The sequence below is a fragment of the Cyprinus carpio genome, chromosome A13 (genome assembly GCF_018340385.1).
Source record: "Cyprinus carpio isolate SPL01 chromosome A13, ASM1834038v1, whole genome shotgun sequence".
Classification (NCBI taxonomy): Eukaryota; Metazoa; Chordata; class Actinopteri; order Cypriniformes; family Cyprinidae; genus Cyprinus; species Cyprinus carpio.
Window position 1 is genome coordinate 17,962,959 of NC_056584.1, and position 26,023 is coordinate 17,988,981.

Consider the following 26,023-nt stretch of genomic DNA (forward strand, 5'->3'; position numbering starts at 1 on the left):
TGCTAAAGTTTATTATTATTATTATTTAATGCTGGTCTAGCTGGTGAACTAGCATACCCATGTTGTTAACCATCTCTTTTCTTCTACTTTTAGGACATATTGAAGGAGTTTGAACTGACTGTCTCATTGACCAAATCATGGTGTGGCAGTTTCGGTTTCACAATAACCAGGAGCAAACTGGACAACTGCTTTTATGTCCAGGAGGTCCTGGATAATCCGGCCAAAGCAGATGGCAGACTGAGGGCAGGAGACAGGCTTGTCATGGTACAGCTTTTCCCACCATTATAAACACAATCACATTTATGCAGTAATGACCGTCCCTCTCTAAAGATTTCATAAGAATTGATTTGATTGTAAGTGATTAGAATTGGCTTTATCTCCTTATATTTTTCAGGTAAACGGTCACGATGTGACCAGTGTGTCAGATGATGTGGCTATTAGCATCCTCAGGTCCTCCTCTAAAAGACTGCACATGGTGCTTGGCAGAGCTGTGCAAAATCTCCTCCCTCCACCGCCTCCTGACACCCTCCAGGACATTGTCATTCCCAAAACTCCATCCGGACAACTGGGTGAGGAAATGCTTTATAGTAGTACAAACCAGGGTAACATTGTATCACTTTATGAGAATTTTTAAGCAACAACAACAAAAACATTTTAAGGTTTGTAAGTTTGTATTCAATTCAAAATGATCCTTTTGTATTTGTCTATGCAGGTATCAAGCTAACAGGGGGTATTGGCAGCAAGTGGCAGGGAATTTATGTCCAGGAGGTGGTGCCAAACTCCCCTGCTAGTGAAGAGGGCAGCATCCAGCCCAATGACAAGATTATTTATATATGTGGGAAGTGCACCCTGGGAATGATGCTTGAGGATGCTGTGAAAGTGTGTGAGAGTGCCCCGCGCAAAGTCAGATTAAAAGCCATGAGGTGGGATTGGAGTATAATTAAGTTAAAATGTTACTTACATAAAGTATCAGTTTTTCCTTTGTAACTTTTTATTAAATGTTTTTTCTTTGTTTCAGAGATGATCAACCAGTGATACCAGTAGATAAATGGAATGGTAGGTTTGAGCTGAATCTACTTGAATTACAGCAATAATTGGTTTAATCATAATCTGTACAGAATAAGAAGTTGCAATTATGTTTAATGTTTATTTGTTTGCTTTGAGAGTGTGTTTGTTGCTATTATTGAGTCTTGGGATTATATGGAGTTACATAGAGACTTTAACCTTCCCATGGGCCAGGTAACTGCTCCGGCTGTCAGTGGGAGGTTTTTTTTCTTGCTCTGGGCGTGTTTAGTTTCCAGCTGGGCTGCAGAGGGCAGTGGTGGTCGACGTGTTTCAGTCTAGTCTGAAGTGACAGAAAAGAGGCAGAGAGCTGCTCCAGTGCTTTTCCAGAGCAGCCTAGGCTTTCACGCTTCACTAGACATCGCGTCATTTTAAGCAGAGTGTCAACTTTTATTAGACAGCATTACCCACTGTGTCAGTCCTGAATAATATTTGATTATTTAGATTTCAATTACTACCTTTGAATTTTTTACTCTGTCCATATTTATATGTACAGTGGAATTTATACAAAAAGTATTTATTAAATCAAAAGCAATTCATACACAAATATAATTAAATTTTTTTTTACTGGTGCTTGCCTGTGCGAAACCTGTTGCCATGATGCTAGGTTGTTGATGGTGGTGGTGGTGCAGAACTAGTTATGTTATTAAATGAGCCTGAGCATAAATAATAATAATAATAAAATTCATGCCATACAGAAAATGTCAGAAATGTCATATATTCATACACATGTAAAATGAAGCAAATTTTGATTTATGGAGTAACATATTTAAAACCAAAAACATCTGTTTATTCCTTCTATTTCTCCTCTTCAGGTATGTTTGAATGGAAGGAGAAAAAAGTCTTTCCTCGCCTTGAAGAGCCTGTGTCCCCCGACATGGAGGCAGCTCCTGCCAATGGTAAACCTTTGGTTTCCTGTGTCTCTGTTGTCTGGGAGTTGTGGCATTAGATCTGTGCTGACAGACATGGCATGTCCTGCTCAGAGGGCAGCGGGTGCAGGATTAATTATTAGCAAGGGACATGGCCTCCTCTGGTCGATCAAAGTGCGCTTTCGTTGTGTCTGACGAATAAAGGCCAGCTAATCTAGTGGGCATCTCGGTTGCTAGGAGACCTCTAGCCAGGAGGTCCGAAAGAGCTTGAAAAGGCAAGCATAGTTTACCTACAGTAGCACAGAGCAGGTCATCAACACATCTCCCCCAAAATGGCAGCAGAGGAGGGAGACATTCGTGAGTTTGGGAAATGTTTTAAATTTCTGTGAACTTGTTTCTCATTTAGCAGGAAGAATAAGATTTTATGTGATGCTTGGATTGATTTTTATCTTAATTTTTGATTAACTTTGCAACTTTGACATTTGTTGAATGAGTTTGATGAACAATTCGGTGTGTAAATGGTCTTGCTTAAAGAAATGCATCTAAAATTTCTATAGTTTTTGTTGTCAAATCTTTCTCTAATTTCTATTACAGTTAAACCTGTCGCTGACAGTGCCATGCAGTTCAGGAAAAGGCTGTCTGTTGCATCAGAGCAGGAGGTAATTGTCCCTCGGCCTTGTTTTAGGCTGATGACATAGGCTGTAACATGACTCTTGCTTTGTAATCTATGTCATTCACCTCTAAATACCTTTGTAATCATCAGCATCAGATTCTTAATTCATTAATATTACACTATTCAAACAGCAATCAATTAAACCCTTCCTTCAAAATGGGAGCAGATGCTTGTTCTGAAAGGACTTGCATGTCTGGCCCTGTGTCAAAATGTACTCATTTCCACTCTGTCTTTCTTCATTTAATGATTGGTAACATTCATTCATTTACCGTCCACAACATAGTAAATAAGTTAGCAGTTCTGAACACAGTATATACTTGAATGTGTTAAATGCATATATCCCTTATGTGTAAAAAATTTAAAATGTGCAATAATATTTCACAATTTATGCAATCTTGGTAAGACTTCTTTTAAAAACAATCTTACAAACAGCCTTTCAAAACAGTCTTATTGACCCATCTGATCTGAGCAAATTGATCTGATTTTATCACTTGAAAAATTACAGTGTGAACAGTCTGTCCTTATGATTGGATTTGAAAACCAAGTTGTATTTGTGTGAAGTGTTAGCAAGGCCTCAGAGTTTATGTTGCCTAAATGTTCCTGTTCCTTTCTTTTCTGTAGAGCTGTATCCTCCAGGTGGAGTTCACCAAGCCTGAGAAAGGTGGGCTAGGCTTTGCTCTGGTGGGCGGGTTCAATGGAAGCACACTTAGAGTGAAGGATATTTGTTGTGGGGGTGTGGCCGAGCAGGACGGTCGTCTCCGTGTAGGTGACATTCTTTTGGAGGTATGTGCAAATCATTCACTCAGTGATTTTTCAGTGATAAACCATATAGAGGTGTACCAGATCTGTGTATGTTGTGCAGGTGAATGGCATCATTGTATCAGGACTGAGCCACAGTAAAGTTGTGGATGTTTTGCGGAAGGCAGAGGGCACGGTTCAGCTGACGGTATGTAGGGACATCCTGCCCATGTCAGCCTGCTCTGGTTCCAGCTCCCCTGCTGAGGCCTCTCAGGAATTGATCACATCAAATTCTGCAGGTCAGCAAGCCTGATTCCCGTATGCCCTGCTCTGTGGCTCCCTCTGCATTATCACTCATGTCAGAGTGGCAGCATCATTTATCACTCAACGTATATCATTCAAAAAAATTTATAAATTAATTAAGGTTATGGATTGATGGATGAATATGTAGGTCAAATAGTTATCACAAGTGGATAAAGCTTTTTGTTTTGATCTCTTTTTTATCCATTCATTTTTTTTGGCAATTTTAACTAGTACAAATTATTTAAAATATTAACTTCTGTTCAAAAGTTTGTGGTCTGTATGATTTTTTTTTTTTTTTTTTTTTTTGAGCGAAATTATTGTTTATTTTGCAAGGGTGCATTAAATTGATCAAAAGTAACAGAATTCTTCTGTAACATTATAGCTGTCTTTACTATTTCAAATAAATGCTGTTCTTTTTAACTTTCTATTCATCAAAGAATCCAGAAATAAAAGTATCAATCGATTATTCAATTATGATATATTAATAAAATATAATTTATAAAAAAATCTAAATAAAAGAAATGTTTCTTGACACCAAATAAGCATATTAGAATGATTTCTGAAGGATCATGTGACACAGATTAATGGCTGCTGAAAATTCAGCTTTGCCATGACAGGAATAAAATGTATTGTAAAATAATTTAAAATAGAAAAAATTACTTTTAAATTGTAATAAAACTTCACAATATTTTTGTAAACATAATTTGTTATTATATTATGTATATTGCAGGATGTCAATTTAACATATTTAGTGTGATTAATTATGATTAATTATTTTTTAAATGTTTTGATCTATGCATTTCATTTGATTACTTCAATTAATTAATTACTCCATCATGGTATTCATTCTGTTTTGTTTTGTTTTGTTTTGTTTTGTTTTGTTTTGTTTTGTTTGTTTTGTTTTGTTTTGTTTTATTATTATAATTATTATTATTAATATTTTTATTTTGCATCACATTTAAAATGACAATTTTGACATCTAATTATAATGGTCACCATTTCCTAGACATATTTGCGAACACACAACCTTAAAAAGCTAAATTGTTCATACACTAGTACTGACACTTGTTAGAAACTAGTTATTATAGATATTAGTTCTATTATTTTAATTGTCTTCTTCATTTACAGATATTACATCACAAATGGAAACACATGCAGATCGTGTGTCTTTCCAGACCTCAGAATGTCCTGGTCTTGGAGGGGAATGTGAGCAGGTATAAAAAAAAAATTATTATTATTATTTTTTTTTTACACTATCATTTAGATTGAACTTGTAAATTACAATACTGAGATGATGACTTTCTCGAGTGAACTGAAAGCCCTTCCTAGAGCAGATTAGTAGACAAAAAGCTAATCTAATAAGTGACCAGTTTCAGCACCTAGAAAGGGTCACCATAAAATTAATTAGCACCGCCTCCAATTTCTCTCAGAGGAAACCGCTGAAACTTAGATAACAGTAAGGGTGTCTTGAGCAGAGTTAACTCATCACCTGTCTCCTCTTTCTTTCTCTTTCTCCTTTTTCTGTCTATCTCTTGCCTGTAGGAAAGTTGTAACTGTACACCTAACTGTCAGAGGTGTTGTCCATCTCTGGGAGTTACAGACATGCTACAGGAAAGGTGAGTGTCACTGAATTCCCTTTTTTTTTTTCTCTAAGGTTTTTTTTACTTTTTTTTTTTTTTTGATGCTGCTGCAATATTACATTTGGCATCAAGAGTGCTGCAAGTGTATTGTACAGTATGAGACCTGAAAGTTTGTTCTGAATGAACTAAAACTACAATATGTCTTATTTATCCATGAATCTGCTTGTTGTCACTGAACATAAACCAGGTCATAAGGGCTGAATTTCACTGCCGTTTGGTTTTTGTTTTTATTTTTTAACATAGCTCTCAAAAGGAATCGCCACAGGGAGGCACTAAAGAGTCATTAATGAAATACAGGCCCAATAATCACAGCTTTGGCTTCTAGTTAGGCTGGCCTACAAGCCACACTTGTTATAGTACGTAGCACTTGCAATTAGCAGCTTTTTTACATTTTAGGTGGAAAAATCGCAGGAAAATCAGCCTTGCATGATAACAGGCCCCGGAACGTAGCAATGTGGTCAAGGTCTCTGCTCATTCCTGCCCCGTACCCCCTTCAGGACAGACCCCCAGAAGGAGCATCCAGAAAAATCTGCCATGAAAACAGAGCATAGCCATTCAGACGGCTGGAGCAGTGATGAAGATGAGGAGGGTGATGATGATGACGACAATGGTTCTCAGCCATCGCTTCCCGAGACAGTTACTCAAACAGGTAAATGAGACTACATAATTTTCATGTCTCACATTTTTCACCATCTAAGTAATGTAATTCCACAGTAATTCTAAAGTAATGAATTCTAGAGATCGGTGACTTGTGTAGATCCTGAAATCAACTGAAAAAAACTTTATTACATTAAGGTCAACCAATTGTGTCAGAAGAGGAGCTTGCTAGGCTTGCAGTGATATCCCCATGTAAGAATGGGCAGTATTCTGGCTCCAGGGTCAAAGCCCTCATCCAGGCCCTTGAACAGTTAGAAAAGCAAGATCTGATCAAAGAGTTTATGGTAAGTAACTTTTTTTGACTTCAATACAAACAGCTATATTTTATTTCTTATTGATACAAGCAGACACATCCACCACATTTATTTTCTTGTAATATTTTTTATATAAATCTGTAGTTTCTCTTTAATACTAAAATAGTGTCTACAATACACATTGAAGTATTTTATTTAAAGAATGGTTACTCAAATGTGTTGAAGAGAGAACATGTGTGGCTCTCTTTTTAATAGGCTTTAGAGCATCTGAAACCCTCAGACAGCTGCCTGGTCGGAAAAGCACCTGAAAACCGGGATAAGAACAGATACAGGGATATCCTGCCCTGTAAGTTCCTCTGCTTCTCCCATAATCCACCACAAACCCACCTTTTGTTAGAATTTTTATTGCCGTTTTACAGTTTGTAAGCCTCAGTTCTCATAAAATAGATTTTTGGGTGTACCTTTTCTCACCATTTTGCAACCACATGGACCACACACTGTATACTGCCAGGAAACTCTAATTTCTTAGAAAATAAAAAAACTGTATGCAAATTTTTACAGTAAAATCACTGTAGTCATTTTTGATAGTAAGATCACTGTAAATAAAATAAATATATTGTCATGCATTGTTCACTGTGAAGACAGAGTATGCAGTTTTATAATAGTACTTGTTCAATTCATTTGATTTAAATTAATCTGAGTCACACTGTTTAACTTTATTTTCATTATATTAATATTTTTATTACAATATATTAATATATTATTATTTATTTCAATTAGATGATTTGTAATAACTTTTTCAGCTGCTACTAAAAATTACTTTAATTGACAAAAATATACTGTAAATTCGCACTGATATTACAGAGCAAAGAACATTTGTTCAGTTTTAGAGAACAGTGAATGTGAGGAGAGGAATGACTCCTGTATACATTTACCTGTAAACAGTGGAACACATGACATGGTAATTAAGTGAAATGCAACCAAGTGAAATGGTTGTTTATTCCCAGATCTCCTACCAGTGAAGGGTATAAGATTACATTGCTCTTGTAGGCATCTATTTGACTCTGTATTTCACACTCTATCCGTCGCCTCTTTGCGGTTTTCCGGGCCTCCTCACCCATGTGGTGCCATTTTCACACTATAGCCACGGTTATCCTGTTAGTATTGATTCAGTTTTTGCTGGTGTGAAGTGTAAGCAGGTCAGAGGCTACATGAGGTATTGTTTGCCCTCAGTTTAAAACAAAACAAAAATGCTGAATGTAAATTCAAACAGGAGAAGTGTGACTCATAGATCTGCTTTCTCTGTTAATGGGAAACATCCATTCATGTGTGGGGTCAGAACAAGTATGCAGAGAGTGGGCTGCAGTTGTATTGAAGAGAGGGGGGTCTCTGTACAGAATGGGCACAATACGGCGTTTCATGTGCTGGCAGGAGGCAGACTTGCCCTAGCCTGGCCTGGAGTGTTTGTTTATTATCATGGCAGCTCTCTGGGCTTCTGTTCCCCCGAATAAAGCGCCCGGGTTTGAAAAGTGTGAGGCCCCTGAGACTTAACCACTGTTATTGCTGGAGGGAGTTCAAGGGCCGCAACCTTCTCCAGGAAGCCTGATGCCACCCATTGTGGAGGCCGCTCTGCACGAATTTACCTACTCCTAGTGACATACGCTTCCTCAAACATATGCCCCCCTTGTTTATCTCCTTCCCTCTCAGTTTCATTTTTCAGCCCTTTTCCTCTTCCGAGCTGTTGAACATGTTTTCGCAAGAAGCCCCCTTTAAAGTTTTACAACAGCATTCCCTTCAGCACTCTCACTATTAATCGCTTACTGATTCTTGCGTAACTGGACAAAACAAGCTATTAACAAATAGGACCTATGGAGAAAAAAAAAAAAAAAATAAAAAAAAAAAAAAAAAAAAAAAATATATAAATTATATATATTATTATTATTATTATTATTATTATTATTTTTTTTTTTTTTTTTTTTTTTTTTTTTTTATATAATCGTAGTACATTTAGGTCAAATATGGTAACACACAAAATATGAGCACAGTTATTTAAATATTTAAAACTCACCAGAGCCTAACTGATGAACTCATAGTACATGTAGGTCAAATATGGAAATAGGATGTTTAAGAAGTATTATTATATTATATTATATTATATTATATATTATATTATATTATATTATTAAAATAAACTATAATATATAATAAAAAAACATAAAATATTATTTGTACACCTTTACACTATTGTTCAAAAGTTTTTTGTATTTAATATATTTCATTTATATATTATGTAAATACAATTTAAAATAATTGATTTCTATTCTAATATATTTTTAAGATGTAATTTATTCCTGTGATGGCAAAGCTGGCTTTTCAGCAGCAATTGCTTTAATCTTCATTGTCACATGATCCTTCAGAAATCATACTAATATGCTGTATTGGTGGTCAAGAAACATTTCTTATAACTATCAATGTTCAAAACCAATGTACTGCTTAATAGTTTTGTGGAAACAGTGATTATTATTATTTATTTTATTTTATTCTGGGTATCTTTGATGAATAAAAAGTTAAAAAGAACAGCATTTATATGTAATTTAAATCTTTTTTAGTGGTTGTCTGCTTTTCTAAGTTTAATATATATTTAATCTATATAAAGTATTAAAGTAATAATGTTATTTTAACTGAAATAAACAAAAATCAACCAATATAGTTTTTTGTTTAAAAAAAAGAGTGATATCATATTGATAAATGTTGCTATTTTAAAAATGCCAGGTAAAGTCTCAAGTCTCGGTGGGCTACATGAACCAACATGCCACCATAAGAATACACTAAAGTATTCTTCTCACTCTGCTCCCCTGTGTTCACCATCCTTTAGGCTTAACAACATCATGACCTTGAGAGCTAGTTTTGTTTATTTGGAGCTATTTGTTGTACCTCTGTATAATTTGTTCCTCCTCTTTGGGGAAACCAACAACGCTGCATTCTTGGTTTGCAGATTAATAACACTGTTTTCTGCCGAAGCCAACAACAGCAATTATCTCATTACAGGAATGCTGAAGCCTCGTATAAATCTCCTACATGCGTTTCAAATAAAACATTTGTTTGTGGTTTGGGAAACATACATTAGATAGTAAATACACAGGAGTTTTGTTTGTTTGCTTATGCATGGATTTAAAAATGAATCTGAAAGGAGAAAAACTATACCTTCTGGTTTTCATAAAGAGCACTCGATGGTTAGGTTGCCCTGTGGGAATCAAGCCGTCAGAGAGTGTTTAACTGTTGTTTTCTTATCTTATATTATGGCCAAATAACAATGCATGCTTGTTTAAGCTGAGATGTACTTGGCTGAAGAACACATTTATCATTACAGCAGAAGCAATTACTCAGTTTTTCAAACTGTGTACGATTAATTGATCACAATCTACAATCCCTGTTTATCTCAACTGTTTGAACACTCAGATGATAAGACGCGTGTTCCTGTTGGAGAGAATGAGGGCTACATCAATGCCAGCTACATTCGTATGAAGGTGGGCACAAAGGAGCTCTTCTACATCTCCGCTCAGGGCCCTTTGCCTGGCACTCAGGATAACTTCTGGCAGATGGTGTGGGAGAACAAGTCTGATGTTATCGCCATGATGACTCAGGAGGTGGAACGTGGCCGGGTAAAATGCCACAAGTACTGGCCCGAGAAGCTCGATGTTCCCAAAGAAACCAGCCATTACCAGCTCCACCTGGATAACTACCAGATGCTTGGCTATTTCCACATTAAGGTCATCAAGATGGTGGAAAAAGAGGTTAGGAGTGTGTAACTGATGGAAGTTTTTCTTATTATAAACAGTTCAGCGTAAAAGCCACCATTTTAAACATTACAATCATGCTATGTTTTCAACATTCCTAAAAGAATAGTTCACTCAAAAAATAAAATAAAATGGGCCATCCAAGATGTAGATAAGTTTCTTCATTGGAACAGATTTTGAGAAATTTAGCATGACATCACCTGCTCACCAATGGATCCTCTGTAGTGAATGGGTGCCGTCATGATGACACAGCATATATATATTCTTTGAAAATCTTAAATTTATTTAAATGTATTTTAAATTTAGTTTTTATTTCATTTTTTTGAACATTTTAATAATGTTTAGATATGGAAACAAGACAAAAATACTGATTTAACAATAAGTTTGTTTTTGCAGTTTATATTCTAAATTCCAAACCTCCAAAATCTCACTTACTGGTTTTTTTATACAACATTGTATTCAATACTCATTATTGAACTGTGTACCTTTCCAGAGTGGAGACGTTCATTTTGTGAAGCATCTAAAGTTCACCACATGGCCTGACCATGGGACACCACACTCCTCCGAGCAGCTAGTGCGCTTCATTCGTTACATGAGGGCTGTTCACGCTAAAGGGCCAATCATAGTCCACTGCAGTGCAGGCATTGGCCGAGCTGGAGTCCTCATCTGCACTGACGTCATCCTCAGTCTCATTGAGAAAGACTTAAGTGTGAGTATTTTGAAACAAGTATAGCATTAACACCAAGATTAAAGCAATAGTTCACCCAAAAGTGAAAATTTTTGTTCATTTAAATATAAGAAGTGACAGAATTCTCTTTAAATACACAGCGTAACATTTAGTATGAGCAGCTGAATGTATGTACTTTCTGTTGCTGCCATAGATTAACGTGAGTGGCATAGTAAAGGAGATGAGACTCCAGCGGCATGGCATGATTCAGACCAAGGTGAGTATATCAGGACATTCAGTAGAAATACTTCTTTCAGATGAATATATAAATCAATGATGGGAAATTCACTAGGCCACATAATTTCCCAGCCCATGAACAATAAACCTGCCAATCATAAGTTGCTCTTAGATAGGTTTCATTTATTTAACCTTTTCATTTACATCAAAATATGTTTGGGAAGAATATAATACTTATCCACTATGATTGTGTATTTATTATTTCTGCATTATCCTTCTTCTGAATATACCAGTATAGTCGTTATAAATCCTCTGGGCTTTTCAAGCCAGCAAATTGCTTTAATCTTCATTGTCACATGATCCTTCAGAAATCATACTAATATGCTGTATTGGTGGTCAAGAAACATTTCTTATAACTATCAATGTTCAAAACCAATGTGCTGCTTAATAGTTTTGTGGAAACAGTGATTATTATTTTTTTTTTTTATTTTATTCTGGGTATCTTTGATGAATAAAAAGTTAAAAAGAACAGCATTTTTATGTAATTTAAATCTTTTTTAGTGGTTGTCTGCTTTTCTAAGTTTAATATATATTTAATCTATATAAAGTATTAAAGTAATAATGTTATTTTAACTGAAATAAACAAAATCAACCAATATAGTTTTTTGTTTAAAAAAAAGAGTGATATCATATTGATAAATGTTGCTATTTTAAAAATGCCAGGTAAAGTCTCAAGTCTCGGTGGGCTACATGAACCAACATGCCACCATAAGAATACACTAAAGTATTCTTCTCACTCTGCTCCCCTGTGTTCACTCCTTTAGGCTTAACAACATCATGACCTTGAGAGCTAGTTTTGTTTATTTGGAGCTATTTGTTGTACCTCTGTATAATTTGTTCCTCCTCTTTGGGGAAACCAACAACGCTGCATTCTTGGTTTGCAGATTAATAACACTGTTTTCTGCCGAAGCCAACAACAGCAATTATCTCATTACAGGAATGCTGAAGCCTCGTATAAATCTCCTACATGCGTTTCAAATAAAACATTTGTTTGTGGTTTGGGAAACATACATTAGATAGTAAATACACAGGAGTTTTGTTTGTTTGCTTATGCATGGATTTAAAAATGAATCTGAAAGGAGAAAAACTGTATACCTTCTGGTTTTCATAAAGAGCACTAGATGGTTAGGTTGCCCTGTGGGAATCAAGCCGTCAGAGAGTGTTTAACTGTTGTTTTCTTATCTTATATTATGGCCAAATAACATGCATGCTTGTTTAAGCTGAGATGTACTTGGCTGAAGAACACATTTATCATTACAGCAGAAGCAATTACTCAGTTTTTCAAACTGTGTACGAGTAATTGATCACAATCTACAATCCCTGTTTATCTCAACTGTTTGAACACTCAGATGATAAGACGCGTGTTCCTGTTGGAGAGAATGAGGGCTACATAAATGCCAGCTACATTCGTATGAAGGTGGGCACAAAGGAGCTCTTCTACATCTCCGCTCAGGGCCCTTTGCCTGGCACTCAGGATAACTTCTGGCAGATGGTGTGGGAGAACAAGTCTGATGTTATCGCCATGATGACTCAGGAGGTGGAACGTGGCCGGGTAAAATGCCACAAGTACTGGCCCGAGAAGCTCGATGTTCCCAAAGAACCCAGCCGTTACCAGCTCCACCTGGATAACTACCAGATGCTTGGCTATTTCCACATTAAGGTCATCAAGATGGTGGAAAAAGAGGTTAGGAGTGTGTAACTGATGGAAGTTTTCTTATTATAAACAGTTCAGCGTAAAAGCCACCATTTAAACATCACAATCATGCTATGTTTTCAACATTCCTAAAAGAATAGTTCACTCAAAAAAATAAAATAAAATTGGGCCATCCAAGATGTAGATAAGTTTCTTCATTGGAACAGATTTTGAGAAATTTAGCATGACATCACCTGCTCACCAATGGATCCTCTGTAGTGAATGGGTGCCGTCATGATGACACAGCATATATATATTCTTTGAAAATCTTAAATTTATTTAAATGTATTTTAAATTTAGTTTTATTTCATTTTTTTGAACATTTTAATAATGTTTAGATATGGAAACAAGACAAAAATACTGATTTAACATCAGTTTGTTTTTGCAGTTTATATTCTAAATTCCAAACCTCCAAAATCTCACTTACTGGTTTTTTTATACAACATTGTATTCAATACTCATTATTGAACTGTGTACCTTCCAGAGTGGAGACGTTCATTTTGTGAAGCATCTAAAGTTCACCACATGGCCTGACCATGGGACACCACACTCCTCCGAGCAGCTAGTGCGCTTCATACGTTACATGAGGGCTGTTCACGCTAAAGGGCCAATCATAGTCCACTGCAGTGCAGGCATTGGCCGAGCTGGAGTCCTCATCTGCACTGACGTCATCCTCAGTCTCATTGAGAAAGACTTAAGTGTGAGTATTTTGAACAAGTATAGCATTAACACCAAGATTAAAGCAATAGTTCACCCAAAAGTGAAAATTTTTGTTCATTTAAATATAAGAAGTGACAGAATTCTCTTTAAATACACAGCGTAACATTTAGTATGAGCAGCTGAATGTATGTACTTCTGTTGCTGCCATAGATTAACGTGAGTGGCATAGTAAAGGAGATGAGACTCCAGCGGCATGGCATGATTCAGACCAAGGTGAGTATATCAGGACATTCAGTAGAAATACTTCTTTCAGATGAATATATAAATCAATGATGGGAAATTCACTAGGCCACATAATTTCCCAGCCCATGAACAATAAACCTGCCAATCATAAGTTGTTCTTAGATAGGTTTCATTTATTTAACCTTTTCATTTACATCAAAATATGTTTGGGAAGAATATAATACTTATCCACTATGATTGTGTATTTATTATTTCTGCATTATCCTTCTTCTGAATATACAGTATAGTCGAATAAATCCTCTGGACAGGTTTTGCCATTCTTCTCTCTGATTTCAGGAACAGTACCTCTTTTGTTACAAAGTCTGGCTGGAAGTGTTACAAAGTATCTCACTTCTTCATGATCACCACTGGCAAACTGAAACCTCTTCATGAACAAATCCTTAAAACAAGTGTTTCCTCAGAAAGGCAACAATATACTGTATGTGTTTTTGAGTGGCAGACATGGTGATGTGTTGATTGTGTGTCTAATATAGTACGACCACTTCTATTATTAATCGAATATATCATAGGAAATATGGTAGATATGTTCATTATCTGTGCAATGTCCTTGTGTGATTTGGTATATATTTTGTACCATTTTGGCTTAAAAACACTGATTTCATAGCCTTTCTAGACTCTTAGTCATTTTGCCTTGAAAATGTTTTTTATTTTAAAACAAAAGTTATGCACATTAATTATTAATTAAAAATTAATTTAACTTATTTTTCATATTTTGAACAGAAGTATGTCCAATTATGTGATTTTCTTATAGTATTGCACTGGTTTGATTTTGACAGTATTGCAGCATCTGATTTTAGTAGAGAGGCCATCTTCGTTTAAAATGCTTTTTACACTCTCAGAAGAACCAGCTGCTAGACAGATACTTTTAGCAAAGTGCCTTTTAATTTCTCTATGTGGGGAGTTTACCACTCATCTTTCTTTATCTGCACTCTCCTTGATTAAAACAAGCTGTTTTACCTCTTAGTTGACATTAGGTCAGAGCAGGAGGAATTAACCCAAAGAAATAGGACTGATGCTAAGAGATTACAAACCACAGCCTTCTTATCTGAATGCATAGCCTATAAGGGTCTGCCAGCAGGCGTAATCACTTAGAAACCAGGATTTGACTTTGGACAGTAGAGCAAGTATCTGCTTACACATGTAATGGAGAAAGAACGCTTGCAGTTAACCATCTTAACACATCGGTCTCACAATAGTAAGCAACAATTGTGTGAATGGGTTGGAAATTCTAATGGACCAATATTCTGTGAAACTGTAGTACTTTTTTTTTACTGTTTAGCTTGATGCAAAGCAACAGCACAAAAATTTGCAGCACACTAATGTCTTAAAATCTAAGTTTATTATAGACTATCAGAGCACATTTAAAATGGGTAAATTGTCCAATTTGATCTATTTATTTGCATTCATTTTCCACAGGCTGTGTGAAAAGATGATCAAACTATTACATTGCTGTATTACACTATAAATTATTAACCTTGTATTTTGATGGAAAGCTCAGTTATAAGCTGTAGTTATGAGATGTATCAGAAATATATTACGCTTCCTGTACCCATTTTTACAAATAAAAACACTATATAATTGTATTTCATGTGTTTCATAATGTCATTTATCATATTCAGGTTAGAAACTGAGAACCATGTTTTTCGCTGACAAAATACCATACCAAAATACTCTTGCACTGCAGTGGACCATGCATTACTTTCAATGGCACTGCAACACTGCCATTTAATCAGCAGATAGAAACAGACAACATGACCATCTCAATCTCATTAGAAAACGTGACTATTATGTGCAGTTTCATATAAACTTTTAGAAAATAGCATGAAGGTCCATACCTAAACCTACTGTCAATGGGGCATAAGCATGAGATGGTTCATAGGAATTAGCCACTGGTTCACCAAAATGTGCAATAGTTACAAATTTCTCTTAGTTCTGTAATCAGACATAACTTGCCAACACATGCTAATCATTCTTATGAGCCATAAGAATCGGAAAATGTTAAATTCTTTTATAATATCTATTAAATATCTTTTTATTCATAACCTCAGGCAATACTATGTCAGCACATCTCAGAAGCCTTTCTTCCTGCACTTGATCTGTACACATCCTGAGGTTTCCAGATGTCACTGCGGCCACGCTGTGGATGATAAATTTCAGTAGGAGAAACAAAAACAAAGACTTTACAGCCAAAAGCCATGGCACACGGGGCAGAGTGTTCCCACTCTGCTTTTACTGCAGAGTAAATACCGCCTCTCACATGGGCTCTTGTGACAGCATGGAAAGCCTTTTGACCTTGCAGAAGAGGAGGAAAGCCTTCAAAGCCAAACATTTGTGTGAAAACACGATTACCAAGTTTGTCTGTTCCAGACCTTGTTGGTATTGTGACCTATAGCAGCCGCCGCTTGAGCTGTCTTCAACTATTTGTAAAGTGCTAAACCACAAATGAGTGGTAATTTCGCATCAGGAGAGATGTTCCCTATTATAATTAATTGAACAATCACTCTTTGCTGAGAAGCTACCTTTACGTGCTGGAAATGAAACACTCTTCCCCTAGCTGATGTGATTTCAGGCATGTTTTGCTATAATAAAGACCCATCTGGATTTCATTATTACTTCTGTTTTCTTCATGTTCTCCAAATGTTTCCAATTAGTAAAGACCAACAATGCCACTGTTGCCTCATAGTAAACATAATGTGTTGGTGGAATTAAATCCCTGACATTAATTGTGTTATTTAGTACTTGGCAATCATATATTATTTAATTATTTTTCTGGTTTGTCCAAATATTGCTATATTTTTTTCCATCTACAGTGTGACTATAAAATAGCTTTTCTATGAAACTCATTAACAACAGCAACCCGTTGACATAAAGCAATTCCTTTAGCAAGGTCTGATTTAGTGAACTTGCAGAAGGGAACTGGTGGAGGATGTGGTTGGTATCTGACATACCCCAGTCATTGATCATGCAATTGAAACCACATGTGCGGAAATTTGAAAATACTTTAAGAATTAATATAAGCCCTAACTGAGCTCTTCTTTCAGTTTTATAACACTTCCAGAGCCGCTGCTATTGTCACTGAGCTGTAGAGTTCAAGAAGACAGTGACTTTCATTTCTGCATAAAGCTCTGGAGTGGGTGTATTGTCTAGGTAAAGTCATTTGGAACCGTGTATTAGGAGAGAGCCAGATGTAACCCAGGTTACTAAGAGCCCTGTTAATGTAAAATAGAAAAGGGAATAAAACACCATAAGACTTGTGAATATGTAAATCAGCACTTTACTTTAATAACATTGTGAAGTAGAAAATGTATAAATGAAAAAAAGTAAATAATAAAAATAAAACTATTTTAGAAACTTCTTTTTTTTCAAATAAGTGAAAATTGGTCCAATGAGGAGAGCGAAGAGTTAGCCCCGCCCTATGATCGGAGCTGTGCGAGGGAGTACGAGCGAGAACGCGCGATGCGGAGACAACAAAACAACAGCTGCGACACGGTCCTGAAAAAAAAAAAAAAAAACAGAATTAGAACACATAAATCAGCAGTTGTGTTAAGAAAAAAAAATGTGAATTGAACATCAGTCGTTTAACACGATTGATGCTGACGCAAACTGTTATAGAGGAGAGAGAAAACTCGCAGAGGTTGGAGTGTTGCCTGTCTGAAACCTTCATAATTAGAAAATTTGAATTCTCTTGGTGAGTAAAGTGATTAAATCCTCAATTATAGAGGTTGCTTTGTATAAATGTTCCGTAAAATGTGTTTAACCATCAAATGCTGTTGTATTATGTGCAGTAGTGCACATAAGATGTATAAAAGCTAATCCTCTGTATAAAAAGGGAGAAATAAAAAGTGAATGTGTTAAATAACTAATGTTCAGGTTTAAAAGTTACTTTAAGCAGTTTACAAGTGTTATTTTGATGGGTTTTTGTCGTGTATTCGGCCATGAGAGATGGCTGATTGTGACGCACATGTGATACGGGCAGATGAGGCCTAAGCGCGCCATTTGAAAAATGCTCTTAGCATGTCCATGCAAATTTCAATTAGTTAATGTTAAATGAGCATGGAGTTAAATATGTTGAAATGTTGTTTATTCGCAGATTAACTGCTGTAATGATGTATATCTTGAACGGAACGTCTAATTGTATTTTTGGCCTTGTCTTTTGCAAGGTTGGGTTTTTTTTTCTGTCCTTCTATCTATCTCCCCTCTATCTTCTATTTTCCATCATCTTTTGAGTCGGGTGCAGCATATTTTCTGGTCTGGAACCAGACGATCGTCGAAGACGACTTTGAACTTGAACTGTCCCTGCATTGCACTAAAAAGAGCCTGCGAGCAGGAACTGGCGAGCCATGCCCATATAAGGATCGAGCTACGTGAATCAAGAGAGTGGTAGGATTGTAAACACCTTCCCCTCGTTTTTTTTTCCTGACTGACCTGTGTTGCTCAGAACTCAATTGCGGAAGACGGATCTCGTGTAAGCAGCACTGAACTGGAGCTAAAGTTTGGTGAAACCCTAATCCACATTGTGACTGTTATCGTGAGCATTAAGGTTGATCCATTGTTTTTCTTTTTATTTTATTTTTTTTTTTTCTTCTCTCTATTTTTTTACTCATATTCCACTGTCTAATTATTTGGTTTTATCTTTACTTTTTGTTGTTGTTTTTCTGAAGAACAAGAGTGAAAAGGGTATTTTAAAGAGTCATTTGGAAGAATTGTATTCACAGTCAAATTCAAAGTTATTATCTATATCAAATAAGCCAATTAGAACACAAATTAAATAAATAGGTGAAATATATATTCTATATTATTTTATATATCTATATTCTATATTAGCAGAATGAGAGTCATTTAACTTTATTAGGTTGAATCTAAATAGGTCAAAAAATAAATAAATAGACAAACAATTAATAAAATAGAAAAATAAATAAATAGAAATTTAAATATATAAGAGTTATAAGAAGAATACTTTTTATAACAGAATTTACTTATTTCATTCTTTTCATTTCTTTCCATTTTTGACTTTTTGTTGAATTTTGATGATGTATTGAAACTCTGACTTACTATTATTATCATTATATATTTTTTACTTTTATTATTGCATTATTGCATTCCCTTTAATACACCTTACCTGTTTCTAATGCAGCCAGTGTTGTTGTCATTTCCTTCTACCCTTGTTGCTGACACAGTCTCTTAAGCGAATCTGATCTTCTGGTCGCTGGTCCAAAATTAGAAACAGTGTATTCCTTTTCCGCTCATTTCCGTTATTTACTGTTTGCCTTGTAAATCCACCAACTCTTGTGTCAACATTAAACTGAGTGATTTATAAGAGTGTGGAAAGTGTGGAAATGATCTCAAAGCCACCTTGTAAATCCACCAACTCTTGTGTCCACAGTACAGTGCAGACAACTTTTTGGTAACAAATGTAAAAATAGCACACAATGTAATACAGCACTAACTTGTCAATGTCTTCCTGAAGCGGTTCCCCAGAATTACATCGAAATTGTTGCTAATGCAAATAGATTCTACAGTCAAAGTATAAATTAAAGCACAAAACCATTTTGTTTTGCAGCATTTAGAATCAAACCATTTAAGACTTAAAACCTCTGGTACCCTTTTGAATGTTCTCTCACGTTGTGTATGGGAAACTGTTTATACCGAAGCCTGATTTGTTCACGTTTGTGTAGCTGCACAAACCAATGGCGCTCTAGCCCACAAGAATGGGCAGAGCCGACCTCTATATAAGTTGGCTTGGAGTGCCGTTTAATTTGCTATTGTGATAATTACAAGAACTCTGGTTTGGAGTGCAAATAGTTAATTGCAATTTTTATTTTATTTTTGTCACACTTTATTTTAAGGTCCAGTTCTTGCTATTGACAAATTATGACTTTTGCCTTAATAAACTCCTAATTTTCTGCTTATTAATAGTAAGTATAAGGTAGTTGTTAAGTTTAGGTATTTGGTAGGATTAGGGATGTAGAATATGGTCATTCAGAATATGTGCTTTAAACAGCCAATATGTTAATAATAGGCATGCTTATAAGCAGCTAGTTATAGTGAGAATTGGTCCGTCTACTAAAGTGTTACCATTTTTTCTTATCCCACTTGTTTAGGCAGCTAGCCTATGTAATTTTTGCATATGCGTGGTTTCACTTGGTTCAAATTTGGTCTTAAAATTAAAATAGGCTACATCTCAATGCAAACTAAGGCTATGATGGATACAGTAATATGGTGAATTACAAATTGTATGCTACTTTGGCCACGTTCACACAGCAGCAGAATACGGTTGTGTCAGTCCTGTATTTGAGTCCTTAATATGGTTAAATTCACACACAGTACGGTTATTAACGGGCTTGACAATTGCATTCTGTAACCGAACTCACACCTGTAAATTTTCAGGACACACAACTGCATTCTCGGAAAACCTGTGCTGTGTGAACGGAACAGGACTGGACAAATAAGTCTAGTTGTCTGTCACGTTACATAGTGTGAGAGAGAGCCGCTTTGCTGCTCTAACGTGTGTCTACCGTGTGTTGTGTGTTTTCATGTGTGGTTTCAGAAATTACGGAGAAATTAGTCCTCTGAAAGTTTTAGATCCAGTCTCCACCAGAGCCGCTTCCGCAATCTCCATCCAATGATAAAGTCACCATTCTCCACTCTCCATCCAAGTATAAAAGCTGCTGTCGGTTAATGAAGATTTAATGGATGAACTTGCGGTTCAATAGGTTCAAACTTGTCGTTTCAGAAAGTGAGAAGACTTTATCAGAAAGTGATAAAGTCACCATCTTTAATACTACTTTGGTCACTGTCGCTATGGTAACTGTAAGGAATACAGGCTTGACTACCATTGCACTACAGCCAAGTATGGTGACCACTTAAGACTTCAGCACACACACACGGTGCCTTGCTCAAGGGCACCTCAGTCGTGGTGCCTGGGGAGCAGTTGGGGGTTCGGTGCCTTGCTCAAGGGCACCTCAGTCGTGGTATTGCCGGGCCGAGACTCGAACCCACAACCTTAGGGTTAGGAGTCAAACTCTCTAACCACTAGGCCACGACTTCCCCCTGCAGTCACACTGCCGTGACCTCAATATACTGTAAGAGACGCTACTGTAAGTTGCTGTGTGTGAACGTGACATTTTGAGACTCACATCTGTAAGTACATGCGGTTGTTAATCCCAGAAACTGACATTGTGAACATAGCCTTTGTTTAGCACTTTATCTACACATAACTGTGTGAACTCATCTTTGTGAGCTCTTTTAAATGAATAAGTGTAAATTCATACAAACCATTTGAGTCCATGTGCAAATATGGTCAGTTCTGTTTGCAATTAGATGCCTCATTCCCGAAACCTATGAGTGAATATTGTGAATCTGCAGTGAATTATAGAGAGCAAAGGATCAGTTCATAAAGGGGAGCCAATGGATCTTTGAGAGCAACCAGAGACTTGTATGCAGACAAAAGGCGTCCTGTATACATACAGCTGGAGCTTCACTTATGGACTTCTTCAATTCAGAAAAGGAGGATGAAAAAGAAATGATGGGAAAAGCAGAAGAGTATGGATGGTTAGAAGAACAGGCCAGGTGTTGACTAGGAGGTAAGTAATAGTATTCCACCTGTGCTGTATCCCCTATGTAGTCATGTATCTGATTAACAGCAGGAAGGGCTCTCTTCCAATGTGAGCTGTAAAATATGACCAGGTTTCTTGAGTGCTACAAGATGAAGTATAGATTTTATCTTTAACAAAATAGTTTATTGCAATGAAAAGCAAGGGAATTACATGCAGTACAGCACATTTAAAAGTATTCAAGTGCAAAAAAGGCCTATGAGTTATGTATGGAAAGTAAATATGATTGAACTTGTGCGCTGACAATTCAGCTCTTGTTCTGTGGAAAGTGATGTGAAATGTGAGGGAAAGTTCTGTGGGTTCAGTTTGCAATAAGTGGAAAGGGAGGTTGCTGAACAGGAGTAGTCTGAGGATCTGCCAATCTGGGCCAGTGCAGTGCAGCTGGTGCTTGTGCGTTTGTTTCTTACATTGTCCTTTGTATAGATACGCTCCCTGGCGTCTTTTCTGTGACTGCATAGTGGCACAGACAGACCAACCATTTATTACAGGCCTAAAAAAAGACTCTTACTCTGGTGGGCTTCAAAAGAAGTCAGTTATAATGAGTCAGGAGGCTTGTAGGTTTGGTTGTAATCATCTGGGGGTTGTGATGCATTCTCTCTCTCTCTCTCTCTCTCTCTCTCTCTCTCTCTCTCTCTCTCTCTCTCTCTCTCTCTCTCTCTCTCTCTATATATATATATATATCTATATATATATATATATATATATATATATATATATATATACACACACACACACACACACACACACACACATACAAGGTCTTAAAAAGTGCAGGACATTTGCCTTGGAAGACAAGACAAAATACTAAGGATGAACACCACTTTCTTACAGTGGGATTATTATTTCCATATTCTAGTGGTTGGGAGTAGAGTAGAGGTGTTCTGTTCTGATAGTTGCCCTTTTGGCAGTACAATACTTTGTAAGAGATGTCATATTGTGAAATTGCGGCAAGACAGGGCTTTCAGTTTGTTGTTGGCTTGTAAACCTTTGGATTTAAAATAAAGGGAAGTTTGCAAATGTTATACTTGGTTTAGATTAACAGACATTCTGTTGGATGTGTACATTTGTATCACCCTTTGCATCAACACTGTTTTGTTGCTCCACGCCTTCAAAAAATGGTCCCAACAAAAGTACTACTCCTAAGGATGCAGACTTTTTAGACCTATAGACCTATATTAGATAAAATCAATGCCTTTATGGCGCTGTTCCAAGAGTCTAATATGGAAGAACAGTTATTGCCAGTGTGATGACTTGGGAGTTAGAACGAATTGTACATCTGCAAGCCAATTATTATCTACATCATATTAAAGGGTTCAGTGATTCTCCAAGGACATGTAAAGTCAATGGAATAACCAAAAATGTTTCTGAAAAGTGTTCACTGGAGGACCTCTCTGGTGATTAGACCTTTTCATGTCACTCATTGAGAATGCTCTGAAGACATAACCGTCTGTCCGTATGTTAAATGGAAGAGCATTTGGTGTTATTTTTCAGGATTAAACTTGCCAGCAGAGAAGAGGCCAAGGTTGTGAAAAGTGAATGCTGTTGCAGCTGTGGTTATGGTGTTTCATTTTGAGTAAAATGCTGCTTTATGTCCCGCTGTTAACCTGAACTGTTTGTTCAGTGATTGACAGATATTGTTGATTGACATTGGGTATATTGGGTATTTGACAGTGAAATGAAGTTCTTCTGTGGTATGATAATGATTCTTCAATGCACACACCTCTTGCAGTTGAAACTCAAATATATCGTTATGGATGTCATCCAGTCTTCCACACATGTTGCTAAAACCAAAACTTAGACATTAAAAAAATCACAGGAATTAGCATTGTGTTAGTCTATTGGCCGATATTTTTATAGGATATTATTATTATAGTAAATTGGTATACAATGTAATAATAATAAATAAACAATTTAATTATATTTTAATGATTTTTGATATTTAATCAAATATTTTAATTCATTATTTATTTTTACAAACAAAATATTTTATTAGAATTATAGTAATTTTGTTATATTTAAATAGTCTTAAATGAAATATTAATAATTATTGTTTATTAATATTGTTTTTATTTTTAATATACCTATTATATATTTGTTTATTATAATATACATAAACATAATATACTATACTATTTTATATATATATATATATATATATTTATATATATATATATATATATATATATATATATATATATATATATATATATATATATATATATATATATTAAACTACAATTAAATACAAATATTCCAAAGTCTTAATTATTCTAAATAATAAAAAAAAATCATAATAATAATTTTATATATAAAATTATAATGTAATACATATTTTTGTGGGGACAAAAACTGCTTGTTTTTTTTTAACTTCTTGAAGAAACCATCTGTTTTTAGACCCACTGGCTGGCCTCTGTCTCGGCCCATCTTCAAAAACTCACTTTTCCACGACACCAGAACAATTATCGTAAGTTCTTCCAGGGAATGAAAGACATTGAATGAGTGCCTGTCATTAACACCACTGTGGGTTGGCAACACGCTCCCAAAGGCTGCTCTGTTAGAATGAACACCTTTATTCAAAGTGCAGTTAAATCCAGTGCCCGCTATGTTAACCATTCAGCAATTACATCTTAATGATGTTCCCTTGCAATCCGAGCCTGCAGAACTTTACATTTTTTGTTGAAGAGATGACAGGACTAATACGGCTCTCCAGAGATCCTGAGAGGTACACTGAGTTGCGTGTATTTGGATAATAAATCACAGACACAAGTGTGTGATGTAGGCGTGTTTAAACAATTCATAGGACTCTGTATGTTTTTTCCTATCGCTATTGTTTATATTGGCCCAGTCGATCATTTTTATTGTGGATAAAGAATGAGAAATATTATTTCAAAGGTGATAAATCTGAAAGTTGTTTTACAGTGCACCATTCAACCAGGGATCCGGTTTGCGTCAGTGGCCGAAAGCAGCTTGGACCAGGAAACCTGAGCCACTTGCAGTGACAGAGAGGTGGATGTTGACATATGACAACAGATCACTTGGCTTGTAGGGCAATCTGGGATGGAGCATAAATGCCAGATTGAGAGGGTACCGACAACACTTTGAAACAGCAGTGGCTTGATTAATCTAAAGACTCCGTCCACAAAAAGTAAAACCCAGACTTTGACTTTTATAAAGAAAACTTGCTGACATGATGTTAATTACTGTTAAATCGGCATGTGGTAAATAGGTTTTCTGATCAACATGCAGTCCTCTGTTTGTTAATGTTCCTGCCCAATCAAAAGTGTAATTAGCACCTGCTTTCAATTATATTACTGCGATGTCAAGCCAGAGATATAGACAGATAAATCATGTCTCACATCATGCAAGATGTGCCTAAATTAGAAAACTATTACAATGAGGTAGCAGACACTCCAACGTACCGGGAAGATCGTTTATCTTCATCAAAGTGGGCTATCCTTGAGCAACTCAACAGGGGGCGTGTAATTGAAAAATGCAGGGAGATGTGATTGTTGGGAGCAATAATAATTTATTACACTGAGCGCCAGGAGCTCAGGGAGCCATTTGTTTTCATTAATGTGAATTCAAATTACCTTGGCGATTAAAACGTGACTTTGACAGACAGAAGAGCTCTGATCCGAGAGACAGGAGTGATGAGACCCCTAATTCGGGTCATTTGTTTTCCACCCGAAGAATGGGAGAGCGCTGCCTTTCCTGGCTGCCTTCATTTGCCATTTGATTTGATTTGATTTGAGACATTAAAAGTGATGGCCACAAAGTGTGCGATGGATCTCCCTGGTTATTAAAGAGACTTTCAGCAAAAGTATCAAAAGGCGTCAGCAATACACTTCGTTTTAAAATCTCTGTGTCATATAGAGTGATAAAGACCAGAAATAGGTCAATGTCATAAAGATAATGTCAAATGATGCTGAGCAGTCACTTCTTCCCCTGACTGTCTGTCAGAAATGGTGACGAACATGCAAAGTGAGTAACTTTATCAGATGTGGTCCGCCATGGGTCATTTGATCAGCAGGTTGATAATCTGGCTTTGCTAACAAAGTCACTTCTTTATTTGTGCTTTAGCGGAGATGAAGATGAATGAATAACAACTCAATTCATAAATAAGCTATCGTATGAGTTCAAAAGAATTGGAATGTTGTGGTGTGGACTAAATTTACTACACTTTTTATGATGCTTTATGAAGTAATGAAGACAAAAAATAAGAAATGAATGCATAAATGAAAATTTAGCCAGAATGTAGCAACAAAAAAAATGATAGATGAAAGACGGTAACCTAAAGTGCACCCATAGGTGGCGCAAGAAGACTCAGCGGCACCTCTGTTATTTCTGGGGCAGCAGTGTGAGTCTGATAAGATCTGTGTTTTACCTGAGAAGGAAAATTTCTTCTCTTCTGTGCATTCATTTCTGAGTTTCAGGAAGAGATCATTAAAATACTGCGGTGCTGTTTTCCATGGGCAACTCTTGAGTGTTTCTAGGACTTATAATGAAGTGTGGATAGAAAAGGACTTAAAACCATCAAATATCTAAATCAGAAAGTTGCATGGCCTTCATACAGCACAAATGTTTTGCTTTTGGAAAGTTAAACTGATTGATTGGTTTTGAATGGTCTTTTATATGTTTCGCGCATATTAAAACTTTAACACTTTTCTTCATTGTTTACACCATAAGAAACAGAAAAAAAACTACTAGAAAATTGTTCCATACGTCTGTATTATTAAGAAGAGGAAGTAAACAATGTGTCTGGGGTTTATTTAGACTATGACAGATGTGGAACATGGC

At 36.1% G+C, this 26,023-nt stretch overlaps 1 protein-coding gene across 7 annotated transcripts in view; it reads left to right on the top strand.

Moving 5' to 3' along the window:
- The window catches only part of LOC109061264 (FERM and PDZ domain-containing protein 2-like), a 32,971-nt gene extending 17,775 nt beyond the window's left edge, over positions 1 to 15,196 (top strand). For 5 of the 7 annotated variants that reach the window (XM_042769122.1, XM_042769124.1, XM_042769120.1 and 2 more), the window contains 17 exons: positions 94 to 264; positions 395 to 569; positions 713 to 923; positions 1,019 to 1,056; positions 1,878 to 1,961; positions 2,526 to 2,590; positions 3,226 to 3,387; positions 3,467 to 3,641; positions 4,774 to 4,859; positions 5,188 to 5,261; positions 5,783 to 5,934; positions 6,081 to 6,226; positions 6,452 to 6,542; positions 9,656 to 9,990; positions 10,487 to 10,702; positions 10,875 to 10,937; positions 13,890 to 15,196. In XM_042769122.1, coding sequence (XP_042625056.1) covers positions 94 to 264; positions 395 to 569; positions 713 to 923; positions 1,019 to 1,056; positions 1,878 to 1,961; positions 2,526 to 2,590; positions 3,226 to 3,387; positions 3,467 to 3,641; positions 4,774 to 4,859; positions 5,188 to 5,261; positions 5,783 to 5,934; positions 6,081 to 6,226; positions 6,452 to 6,542; positions 9,656 to 9,990; positions 10,487 to 10,702; positions 10,875 to 10,937; positions 13,890 to 13,985 — 2,340 coding nt within the window. In that variant the 3' untranslated portion in view covers positions 13,986 to 15,196. Of the gene's footprint in view, positions 1 to 93; positions 265 to 394; positions 570 to 712; positions 924 to 1,018; positions 1,057 to 1,877; positions 1,962 to 2,525; positions 2,591 to 3,225; positions 3,388 to 3,466; positions 3,642 to 4,773; positions 4,860 to 5,187; positions 5,262 to 5,681; positions 5,935 to 6,080; positions 6,227 to 6,451; positions 6,543 to 9,655; positions 9,991 to 10,486; positions 10,703 to 10,874; positions 10,938 to 13,520; positions 13,584 to 13,889 lie in introns of those variants that run through there. The other 2 variants (XM_042769121.1, XM_042769126.1) reach the window with 2 other exon arrangements.
- The last annotated feature ends 10,827 nt before the right edge of the window (positions 15,197 to 26,023 follow it).